Raw genomic sequence first — 11,284 nt, 5'->3', positions numbered from 1 at the left:
TTTCTCTTTTCCTTTCACACTTGCCTCATTTGGGTTTACATAATCTTTCTATGGGGATACAACCTTTTTGGGTAGCATACAACATGCACATGTTTTCATCTAAAGAATAATATTACTTAAGATCTATTGTCTCAACTATCCATTTTTAGTCTTGCGACCTCTTTTCATTTCTTCACAACTCGTGGAATTAGGAAATCTACTTTTTCTTCTTAACTTCAGGAGTTAAGGGTGTTTCTCAAACATAACAGAAGGACAAGGAGGTTCTTAACTTCACAAATGGAATAAATCACATAAAAACTATATACAAAAGGAAGCCTTGGAAAGATAATGAGAGAGACGGTCAAAGATTCAAAGAAAGATTGGGGAGGACTAGAGAAACAAAAAGGATATATCCATAATTTTCTTGAGGATGTGTCTAGAAGAGTACAAGAACGAGCAATTGTAGAAAGACTTATAAAAGATAAATGTAATGTTTATCTTTTTTAAGGTAATCCAAAATTATTACAAGATAGGATTCACAGACATGATAACAACTAATTAACTAAATGTGTACAATGAATACTAATCATGATATAGTCTACAATTGTTATTAGATAATCTACTTTTATATATATACAACTACGTAATGTATTCTATAAATATTTTAGTACAATAAGATATGCAAATTTCACTTTGAATTGCAATCACTTTCAAATATAATTACTAATATCAATATATGTTCAACAAGTCCAAGTATTTTACGAACTTGCTCCTAAAGCTAACTTCATGAAAATATTTGTTGAATTCTTAGTGGTGTTGATTCTTTTTCACTTGAATCCTCTCCTTAGTATGAAAGAAGTAATATTTGATGTCGATATGTTTTGTCCTACCATGTTGTACATGATCCTTGGTTAACAAATCATATTCAAACTCTCGTAGAAGATGATCATCTTCTCTTAAGTAAGTATTGAATTGTTTATCAAACTCTTTAACCAAATAACTCCTTAATTACTTCTTCCAACACCATATGATTTGTTTAAGTGGTTGATAAGGCTACTATTGGTTGAAGTCTAGCTTTTTAACTAATTGTGACCTACCAACTAGGAACACGAAACTAGTACTAGATTGCATAGTAGCATAGTCAAAATTCAATAACTTTGTCAAAGTACATTGTAAAGTACCCTTGAAGGTAATTCCAATGTTCTTAATTCCCTTGAGATATTTTAAGATTATTTCGTGGCTTAACATTTCTTCTTCTTAGGGTTGCTCACATATCTACTCACCAAAATGACTACTTGAGCAAGGTTTAGTCTAGTAAACACTATCGCATACATCAAAGTCCCCACAATATTGGCGCAATAAACACAAAACATGTATTCCTTCTCTATATTAGTTTGAGTATAATTGAGCTCAGAAATAGGTATAGACATTGTTATAGTTGTGCTTGTTACTAATGAGGAGCATTGATATCTTGAAGATAATGAAGTTTTGATGATGTTAAAAGATGAAGAATTGAAGACTCTTGTTGTATTTACATTAAAAGCATTTTTGTAGAATTAATTGTATAAGAATAACTATGATGATGTAAAAGTACTTAGAAGTTATGATAATCGATTATCACGTTGGGAGATGTCTTTTCAGTTTTTGACCAACACGAACCTGGGCTTATAAATGGAGGTCCTCACAGATCTTAGAAGTTGAATCTTTTCATTTTGAGAGTATTAGAGTTGTGTGCCTAAGGAAAGCTTTTTGAGAGTGAAAAGAGATCTAAGCACTTAAGAATACATATATGTTTTGAGGAAGTTGTCAAGTGTTAGAGGTGCTCAAATCAAGTCTTGTGAATAGGAGAAGCTTGCGCTTAGTGTGTCTAAGGTCAAAGCATTTTTTTTCAAGTTGATTGAACATGTTCTTTTGTTCGTTTGTCGAAGGAAGGTGTTTTCTGTTCTTTATCTTTATTCATTTGATTGTAATTGTAACAACAATATTTTAGTGAAAAAGTTAATTACTATTTTAAAGTGATTAATGACGGGACGTAGAATCTTCTGATTCGAACTAGGATAAAATTCCTTGTGTTGATTTTCTTTAACTCTATCTCTTTAGCACTCAAGCTGTTTGATAAAAGTCTTAAAGAAAATCAAGATTTTAAAAAGAACCATTTTATTGTGGCTATTGCCCGTAACACACTTTCCGCTCGTTTATTAAACACTTTTACTCCATTACTCAATATCGATTTTTCCAACAGTGCTCACAGCTTTAACACTTTCCATTTCAAAATTACTCAACACCTTTTGAATGTATGACTTTTGTCATAAATTTTTTTTTTCTAGACTTGATCACACTCGATTTTCGTCCCAAAATTATCTTATTTGCATCCATGTCCTTCACCTCAAATTTATTATCAAGTAGTGACTGTAACCTAAATGTCATGTCTAAAGCATCCATCTTTTGATAATTATAAATAATAACATGTTTTGCTATGTATAAAAAATTGTGTGAGAATTTGATGAAGTCTAACTCAATGTAAGATGTTTTTTTGAAAAACTTAGATGACAACTATGCTAAGTGTTAAACACATATCACTACCAAACAAAGTCTCTAAGCAAAAACATATAAAAAAACTTAAAATATATCTCTTGTAGTCACAAAAGAATATACAAGACAAACACCTTAGATACAAACTATAAGTGTTTTACATAAACTTACATGTGAAGAAAATATACATGTCTTACATATACTTACATGTGAAGAAAATTTCAAAGTTTCCAAGTGTTTATCCTTATTGTAGCATCTATTAGACATTTAGGATAAACTTTATTTGTAAAGCTTTCACAACTATGAAATTAAGACTTTAGAAATGAGGAGTGTTCTTTTATAATACCTCAATCAAGATATTGTTGTTCTTGTAAAACAACTTTACTATTGTATATCCTAAAAGATGCTTTATGAACTTAGCTTGGAGAGACATCGTGTACTAGTTACTTAATTTTGAAAGGATTAGTTACTATTCAAGGGTGATTTTGTATACTTAAATGAGTCAGACGTGTTAGCCAACAATACTTGTAATATGTTGTGATGAAATCTTTGTAGGCTAAATATTCATTATTTTTTTCTATTGTTCACGTGGTCATCTTGGTTATAAAGGCTTTTACGAAAAATTTATAAACATGTTTCAAAATTGTAGACGACTCTAATGAGAAATTTTTTTAAAGGGTTTATTCAAACTCTTTTTTCTTCACATGTAACCATTTTTTTTCATGTTACTTAATAAATTTATTTCACCATACATACAGATTCAACATAATATACGTAAACTTTTTTGTTATATTATAATTATATAAAAATTAATTTATTATTAAAAGAATAGGGATTGAAATGGAAGTATATTTTTTACTTTTATTTTTAAATTCCAAAATAAATAAAAAGGAATTATTTTGAGAAAATAAATTTCTAATTTAAGTTCAAACTTATATAAAAAAAATACCAACTGTGAAACATAAAAGAGTATAAAAGAGTGAATGTTTATTTATAACTAATTCTCTATACTAAAAACATAATATTTACTATTAGTAAATACTTATATTTGCATTAAATGGTGGTAAAGTGGGAGGAATTTGATAAAATAAAACTTTTTTTTTTCTAAATACACAGTACATGCACAAAAATTTCTAAGATATATATAGTCATCTATTAGCAAATGAAGTTATCTCAACATAATATATGTAATAGGTCATATAAAACAATAGGGTTATATTTAAATTAAAATTTCACGTGTAAAATAAGTAAAAAATTGAGATTCATTGATTATATAAAAGTATATATCTGCATTGGCATCCAATTGAATACTACAAATACCACTATAAAGTATCTTAATAACAATATGCAATAAAATCTTTTGTCTATGAGAGCACAAGGATGACATAGACACGAGTTTCGCCATCCCGTATACATTGTTAAATAAAAAAATTCATTCTTATTTTTATGCACTCGTATCCATTTATAATGGGTAACCCATATGCATTCGTATTCATACTCATGTCCGTACTTATACTTGCTTTTTTATTATTTTAATATCAATTAATTAATTTTTATAAAGTAAAACAAATTTTAGTAAACAAAACAATGTTATCAAGTATTTAATACCACAAAAAGGACATATTCTCATTTCTTCAAGGAAAAAATTATAATTATATACATTTTAAATTAGAGTATCAAATAAAATTTTATAAAAAATCAAAATATTTATTAAATTTGAAAACTTTAATAGAACAAAATTGATAAAATTTAAAAATATTTTTAAAAAGTTTTAAAGATAAAATAAATATTCAAATCTAAAAATATTTTAAATGCTTTTATTCTCGTTCTCTAAATTTTAATGAAATCTCTTCTTTCAATAAAAGTTATGATACACAACTTAAATCAAATCAAAGATTAAATTAATAATAATTAAAATTTAGCATAAATCTTTCGTTTGAACTTTAATTTATGTTGAATGTTATTAAACAAGATTTGTGACAATGACATAAATAATAATTATTTTATAGTAAATGAATTTTTTTTATAAAAATATAGTGATAGAATTACATAATGACTTAAAAAAAACAATTATAAAAAAAATTATTTTATATTATAAAAATGAGCGACAAATAAAAATATTATAAATAATTAAAAAATAATCAAATATATGTCTTAGAAACAATTTGATATACCACTAAAAGAAATCCCACAAAATATATATATATATATATATATATATATATATATATATATATATATATATATATATATATATAATTAAGGATATGATAAGATGAAAAACGTCTTTCATATATCAAAACTAGTTGAATTCTTAAGAAATAATGAAAATTATTGTAGCAAAAAGACAAAAAAATCTTTAAATGAAAAAATAAAAAAATAAAGAAGATATAATTTTTATATTACCTAATAAATAAAGAATTTATGCTATCAATTATTTAAAGGGTTAAATATGTTTTTCGTCTCTTAAGTATCACACGATTTTGGATTTAGTCTCTATTCGAAACTTTTGTTCCTTTTAGTCCTCTTAGTTTTGAAACTATTACAATTAGTCCTTAAAATTGAACATTGTTAACTTTTGTTTGATGTGACAAACGGCGAGTCCACGTGTGAGGTCAGCAATGTCAGCTTCTATGTTAGGTGTCTGCCACGTATCTTTTCTTCTCTAAATCATATTAGGGTTCTTCTATTCTGATTCATGATTTCACCGGAGCCGGTGGATTCATCGGCAGATCCAAAGCAAGACCCAAAATCGCAAGCCCAAAAAAACCCACGAAGGCCAAGCCTGATTCTGGTTCCTCTCCTTGAAAGCAGTCTCCCCCTTCGACTACTTCACCTCTCCTTAGGCTTATCTCGTCTTCGCCAACACCGTCGAGGGCTTGCGCTACCCCTTCCTCTTCTCCCTCTCCGATTTCGGAACCCTCCCCGACAAGCCTTACAATAACATCGTAAGGCCAAGAGCAAGGGCAAGGATGGGTTGGTTGTCGACGTTGGTGCCAACGTGGGTATGGCCACCTTCGCTGCCTCTGCCATGGGGTTTTAGGTTTTGGCGTTTGAGCCCGTGTTAGAGAATTTGCAAAAGATCTGTGAAGGGATTTACTTCAACCGAGTTACGGATTTGGTCACTGTGTTTGAGGCTGCTGCGTCGGATCACGTTGGTAACATTACCGTTTACAAGGTTATATTTCTTGCTTTATTTATTTTTTTAATTTAATTTTTATGTGCTATTTTTTGAGCTTGAATTGAATTTATGTTGTAGAAGCAGGCTTGTTTTAGTTGGATACCAGTTTAGTTAGTTGGGAAAGAATCATTTGAAGTGCTTAGAGAGAAGAAACGTAGAGAAAATTGATGTTGATGGAAATAGATAAATTAATAAAGAACTATTTCTATTAGTGGGAAGCAACACACCCAGTGAAGTATTGGTAAACATCCCGAGAAACTATGGAAAATTTAGAAGGAAAAAGCATAGTAAGCATGTTTGAGGAAAAGAACAAGATGGAATCTCGGTCATCTATAGAATCCGATGGAAGCACAAAAGTTGGAACATGGAAAGATGAATATGATTTTTTTGAACTAGGGAGAATGGAAGAATTTGGTGCAAGGTACTGGAGCTCAAAAACATGGTCAAAAGGAAAGAGTGACATCTAATGTGCAAGAAAAGCGTAAACAAGTAAAAGCAACTGAAGGAAACTATCAGGTGGAGGAGTATGAGAAAAAATATAAAGCAACAAAAGAGGCTCATGAACATGATGAAAAACAACGTGTGGTCTGAAACTTATCAGAAAAAGAAAAGCAATGTGACACAGTAACGAGAAAGATGACATTACACGTGGACTCGCCGTTTGTCACATCAAACAAAAGTTAATGCCGTTCAATTTTAAAGACTAATTGTAATAGTTTCAAAACTAAGAGGACTAAAAGGAACAAAAGTTTCGTATAAGAACTAAACCCAAAATTGTATAATACTTAAGGGAAAAACATATTTAACCTTATTTAAATCAGTTAAACATCCTCATATGAAAAAAAATACTTAATGAATAAAAATATTAAAATGGAATAAAAATATTCAAGAGATAAAATTTAATTTATATATCTGATTTGAACATAACATAACTGCACATATAGTAACAAATTCTTTCGGGGTTTGAGGGTCCCTTAATATTTTTTTATTTATTTTCTCTCATTATCTTTGAGTTACTCATCTCGCAGTCTCATGTTTTTTTTCTATAAAAAGGGAAGTTAAACACAAACTCATAATTTGTGTTCTCATTTCTCATATAGTATGTTCCATTATTAAAAAAAAAGTAACTTTCTCTTGTCTCACCTGGTGAAATATTAATTTTATAATATTTTTTTACCTCTATAGTTATTTTTTATGAACATAGAAGGAAAAGTTACCTATGTATTTTTTTCATAATTGATTTTTATTTGTGGCTTAATTATCATATATTTTTTTTTAGTAATTACATCTATCGATTTTTTATTAGATTTTGATAAATTATTTTTTATTCTTAAACTTTGTTTTTTTATTTTATTTTAAAAAAGGTATATTGATGAAGACTAAAAAAGTATATTATTTTTTAAAAGTGATAAAAGAGAAGTTACTCCTGAAAATGAAAGCAACACATTCAATTTCTTCACATATTTTAAAGCATGATACTAATATCCAATTGTTCAATTAGGAGACTTGTTTCTTAAGATATAAAGAATCACACATGAGAAGTTTCATATATAATTTTTTTGGTGTATTAGTGACAATAATTATACATATAAATTTTGAGTGTATTATTTTGACTCCTCCAAAATTATTGATCCAGATTCATCCCTGTATAAGAGAGAAAGTATCATGAAAATGTGAATAATTTTATGATAATCCAAATAATTAGAAAAGAGAAACAAAAATGTGTAACTAAAAAAGATTATAAAAGTAAAGACTAATATATATATATATATATATATATATATATATATATATATATATATATATATATATATATTACCTAATAAATTATGAATATTTTAATAATTTAAGTGAGAACAAAGATGATATGTAAACGAGGACGAGACAGATATATAAACATTCATTCCATCTCCACACCCAATTAAAAAAAAAATTAGATATAACTCATTCATACCCATACCTAATCAATGTGTCAAAATAGGAACAAGTTTAAACAACACTCAGGAATACAAATTTATTTGTCATTCCTAAATACATCAAAGACAACACACATTACTTTAATTAATTAATATTTCAATTGTAAGTTTTTGCTAAATAAAGTTTGGAGCATTCATCTTCAATATTACTATTAATAAATGGTAACTAATAATATATCACACCTTAATAGAAAGGCTAGTGCCTTTTTAGGGATACAACACTAAAAAAATAGTTAAACATCAAGAAAAGCTAGCATATATTAACAAACAAAAAATAGCAAAAAGATGTTATATATGACCCCACCTACACCAATCATTATATATACATTACTAAACTTAGTCTCATGATGCAAAACTACATTGATTATAAAAAAGTCACGTAACAATTAAAAGAAATCATTCTTTCCACAAAAGATCACAGGGACCTTATTAGTTCACTTTCTTCTCCATAAAAAAAAGAAAAAGAAATCATACAATGAATTTTTCAACCTTTTCCATCTTATTGTTCTCTCTTTCCTTGATCATAGTTTCTCATGCTCCTTTGCCAACATCAGGACTAACCTTGCATGAAACTATATGCAAGGAAACCAAGGAGAACGAGGCAAGGTGCCTTGCACTTCTCAAAGAAGATCCTAAAATCGCTGCTGCTAAAGACATCACTGAGCTTACAAAACTCATCCTTAAGCTAGCCCTAAAAAAGGGCACAGAAACCCAAAATTTCCTAAAAGATATGATGAAAACAGACCCTTCACCAGACCTTAAACAATGTGCAACTACCCTCTACGATGGAGTCATTGGATCATTCAAAAGTGCTTTGGGTGAATTGGGTGAGGATGATATGACAGCAAGTTATGATGCTGGAGTTGCCAGTGATGGACCTTCAACTTGTGAAAGGGCATTGAATGCAGCAAAGACAAATCCTTCTATTGCAGCTCATGACAAAGACATCTTATTGCTCAGTGCAATTGCATTTAAATCCATTGAGAAACTACCCTCTTAATTAAGAGTATATATAATGTGATTCATTATATCATTGCTATAGGAGAAGGGTGTTGTCAAATGTTTAGGTTTCCATTGTTAGTGTCTCGTGTGGAAGGATGCAAATCAATCAAACCATGCATTTCTCTATTATATCTTCACTACAACAATGAAATATCATTATATTAAGTATTTTACTTTTTTAATTGTTAATGTAGTTCTTTTGGTGGTAAATTGTTAATTTAAAAAAAAATGTCATTACAAGTACCTATGGTTGTTATCATTAAAAGTCTATGGTAGTGGGATAACTTTGATTGATGAAAATGATGTTTTCCATCTTTGAGGGTCAAATTCAGTTGTCTTTTGTATAACTATTCTATTAATATAAGGGTTTTTTTTTTCATACATGTACAAAAGCATATTGACTAAATTATATTTGTGTTAATTTTTCTAGAAGGAAAATAAAAGAAAACAAAATCTAGATACATTTAATATTGTTTCTCACTTAACAGGTTCTTTTTTAGAGAAATTAATTTCTTTAAATTGTGCTTGAATAAAGATAATTTGGATAGAATAATTCAAAACTCTTTAAAGTTTTAATTTAAATAAGAAAATTTAATTAACGTGATGTAATTAGAAAAAGATAGAAGATAGAAGAAAAAAAAAGATAAAAATGAGACAACTTCGTATTGACATTACAACTCTTACGATGCAAGTTGATGATGGTAGGGGGAAGAGAAGCTTGTTAACCTACTTACGATGGATGAAAAATGAATTCTAAAAACTTTGTATTGACATTAAAATGGTTAAATATGTTTTTGATCCCTTAACTTTCAGCAAAAATTGGAATTAGTCCCTCTTCAAAACTTTGGACTAATTTTGTCCCCAAACTTTAGAAATGTGTGAATTTAGTCCTTTTAACCAAATTTTGTTAACTTTATTTGATGTTTTAAACGTATTTCTCAGTGAACATTAAAGCAAAAATGTGTCAAACGGTGTAAACAACTCAAATACTATTATGAAACGCACTTGAAACATCAAATAAACCTAACAAAATTTAGTTAAAAAGACTAAATTCACACATTTCTAAAGTTTGGGGACTAAATTAGGCCAAAGTTTTGAAGAGGGACTAATTCCAATTTTCGCTAAAAGTTAAGGGATCAAAAACATATTTAACCCACATTAAAACTATTAGTTTCTCTAAATTATTGATATGTAAAAAATAACTAATATTGTAGAATTCAGATTTTTTTTATAATAAACTCTAAATGGAAAACTTCACAATGCAATATTTTCATTTGTTCCTGCCCCATCAATCCGAATTGTGAACACACTAATCAATGAGGATAGTGTGATATGAACTCTTAATTATGGTTTCCTAGTTTAAGAACTCTTTAACCTTTTTCTTTATTTTTGTGAGAGTCAAACTACTCAAATGGTTATTTTTATAGCAAGGTACCATCAACTAATTTACTCTTCTCATGAAAATTAATTTGGCTCCACAAATTAATATACATATTGTATCGTACGGTCACTTGGCACCATCAGACTAGGTCGACAACCGGAATGTGTACCATACGGACTCATGGACACCACCTAGGCCAACCACTTAGGGCCAACAACCAGGTCGACCACTAGGCCGATGACCCATGTCGACTGTCCGGTCAACCGCCAGACCGACCACCTAGGCCAACCACTTAGGGCCAACAACCAGGTCGACCACTAGGCCGATGACCCATGTCGACCGTCCGGTCAACCGCCAGACCGACCACTTAGGGCCAACAACCAGGTCGACCACTAGGCCGATGACCCATGTCGACCGTCCGGTCAACCGCCAGACCGACCACCTAGGCCAACGACCCGGTCGATCATTCAGGCCAACCATCCAGGTTGACCACCAGACCAAGTGGCCAACCACCCACCAGGCCGACCGACCACTTAGGTCGACCACCCAGGTTGACCACATGGTTTGATTATAAACGATAATAACTCATTAAGCTCCTAGAGCAGATTAAGGTGTGATTAGGTTGTCATTAGGCCAACGAAAGGTAAAGACTCATCACGACTAGTATAAATAAAGGTCTCAGGTATGACTTTGGGATCATGATGCACAATATACATGCATTACTTGCTTTTGCCAACCGTTGGGTTACATTACTAACTTGAGCGTCGGAATTCCTTTGACAGATGTCCGCCTACACGGTTTGACCAAGGAGAAGGGAGAACAAACAACATATAACTCGGAGGAAGGAGGACCACCAGGGAGCCCGTTCGCCTTACGTGCCAACTGAAGGACCGCTAGGTAGCTCGTCCGGCCTTCGAGACAATCTGGAATGCTTTGAGTACGGGACTTCAACCCTATGCTCGGAACACATACAAAACTTGAAAAGTGAACCTAATAATTGGTCCTATAAGGGAGCTACGACTTTTTCTAACAAAGTAATGTAATTTTTTTAAAATAAATCAAAATGAGTAAGTTTTAAACAATAATCATAAGTCATACAAAAAAATATAACTTTAAGTTATGTCAAAGAAATATAATTTTAAGTTGTATTAAGGAAATATAATTTTAATTCAGAGCATCTTTCACTACAAAAAAATTTATTTTATTAGGGGTTTTTTTAGCTGCGACTTTAAG

General features: G+C 30.1%; 1 protein-coding gene across 1 annotated transcript; it reads left to right on the top strand.

The window, feature by feature from the left end:
• The first annotated feature begins 8,084 nt into the window (after positions 1–8,084).
• LOC128193479 (uncharacterized) lies at positions 8,085–8,801 on the top strand. The gene has a single exon (XM_052866893.1). It carries the CDS (start codon positions 8,144–8,146, stop codon positions 8,666–8,668), a length of 525 nt encoding a protein of 174 aa, XP_052722853.1. The 5' UTR covers positions 8,085–8,143; the 3' UTR covers positions 8,669–8,801.
• The last annotated feature ends 2,483 nt before the right edge of the window (positions 8,802–11,284 follow it).

This window comes from Vigna angularis, chromosome 8 (genome assembly GCF_016808095.1).
Source record: "Vigna angularis cultivar LongXiaoDou No.4 chromosome 8, ASM1680809v1, whole genome shotgun sequence".
In the NCBI taxonomy this organism is placed as follows: domain Eukaryota; kingdom Viridiplantae; phylum Streptophyta; class Magnoliopsida; order Fabales; family Fabaceae; genus Vigna; species Vigna angularis.
This window is presented reverse-complemented; position numbering and strand designations above follow the sequence as displayed.

What these genes read in the sequence shown, in the direction of transcription:
- LOC128193479 (XM_052866893.1), top strand. Translation starts at nt 8,144, where the DNA reads ATGAATTTTTCAACCTTTTCCATCTTATTGTTCTCTCTTTCCTTGATC.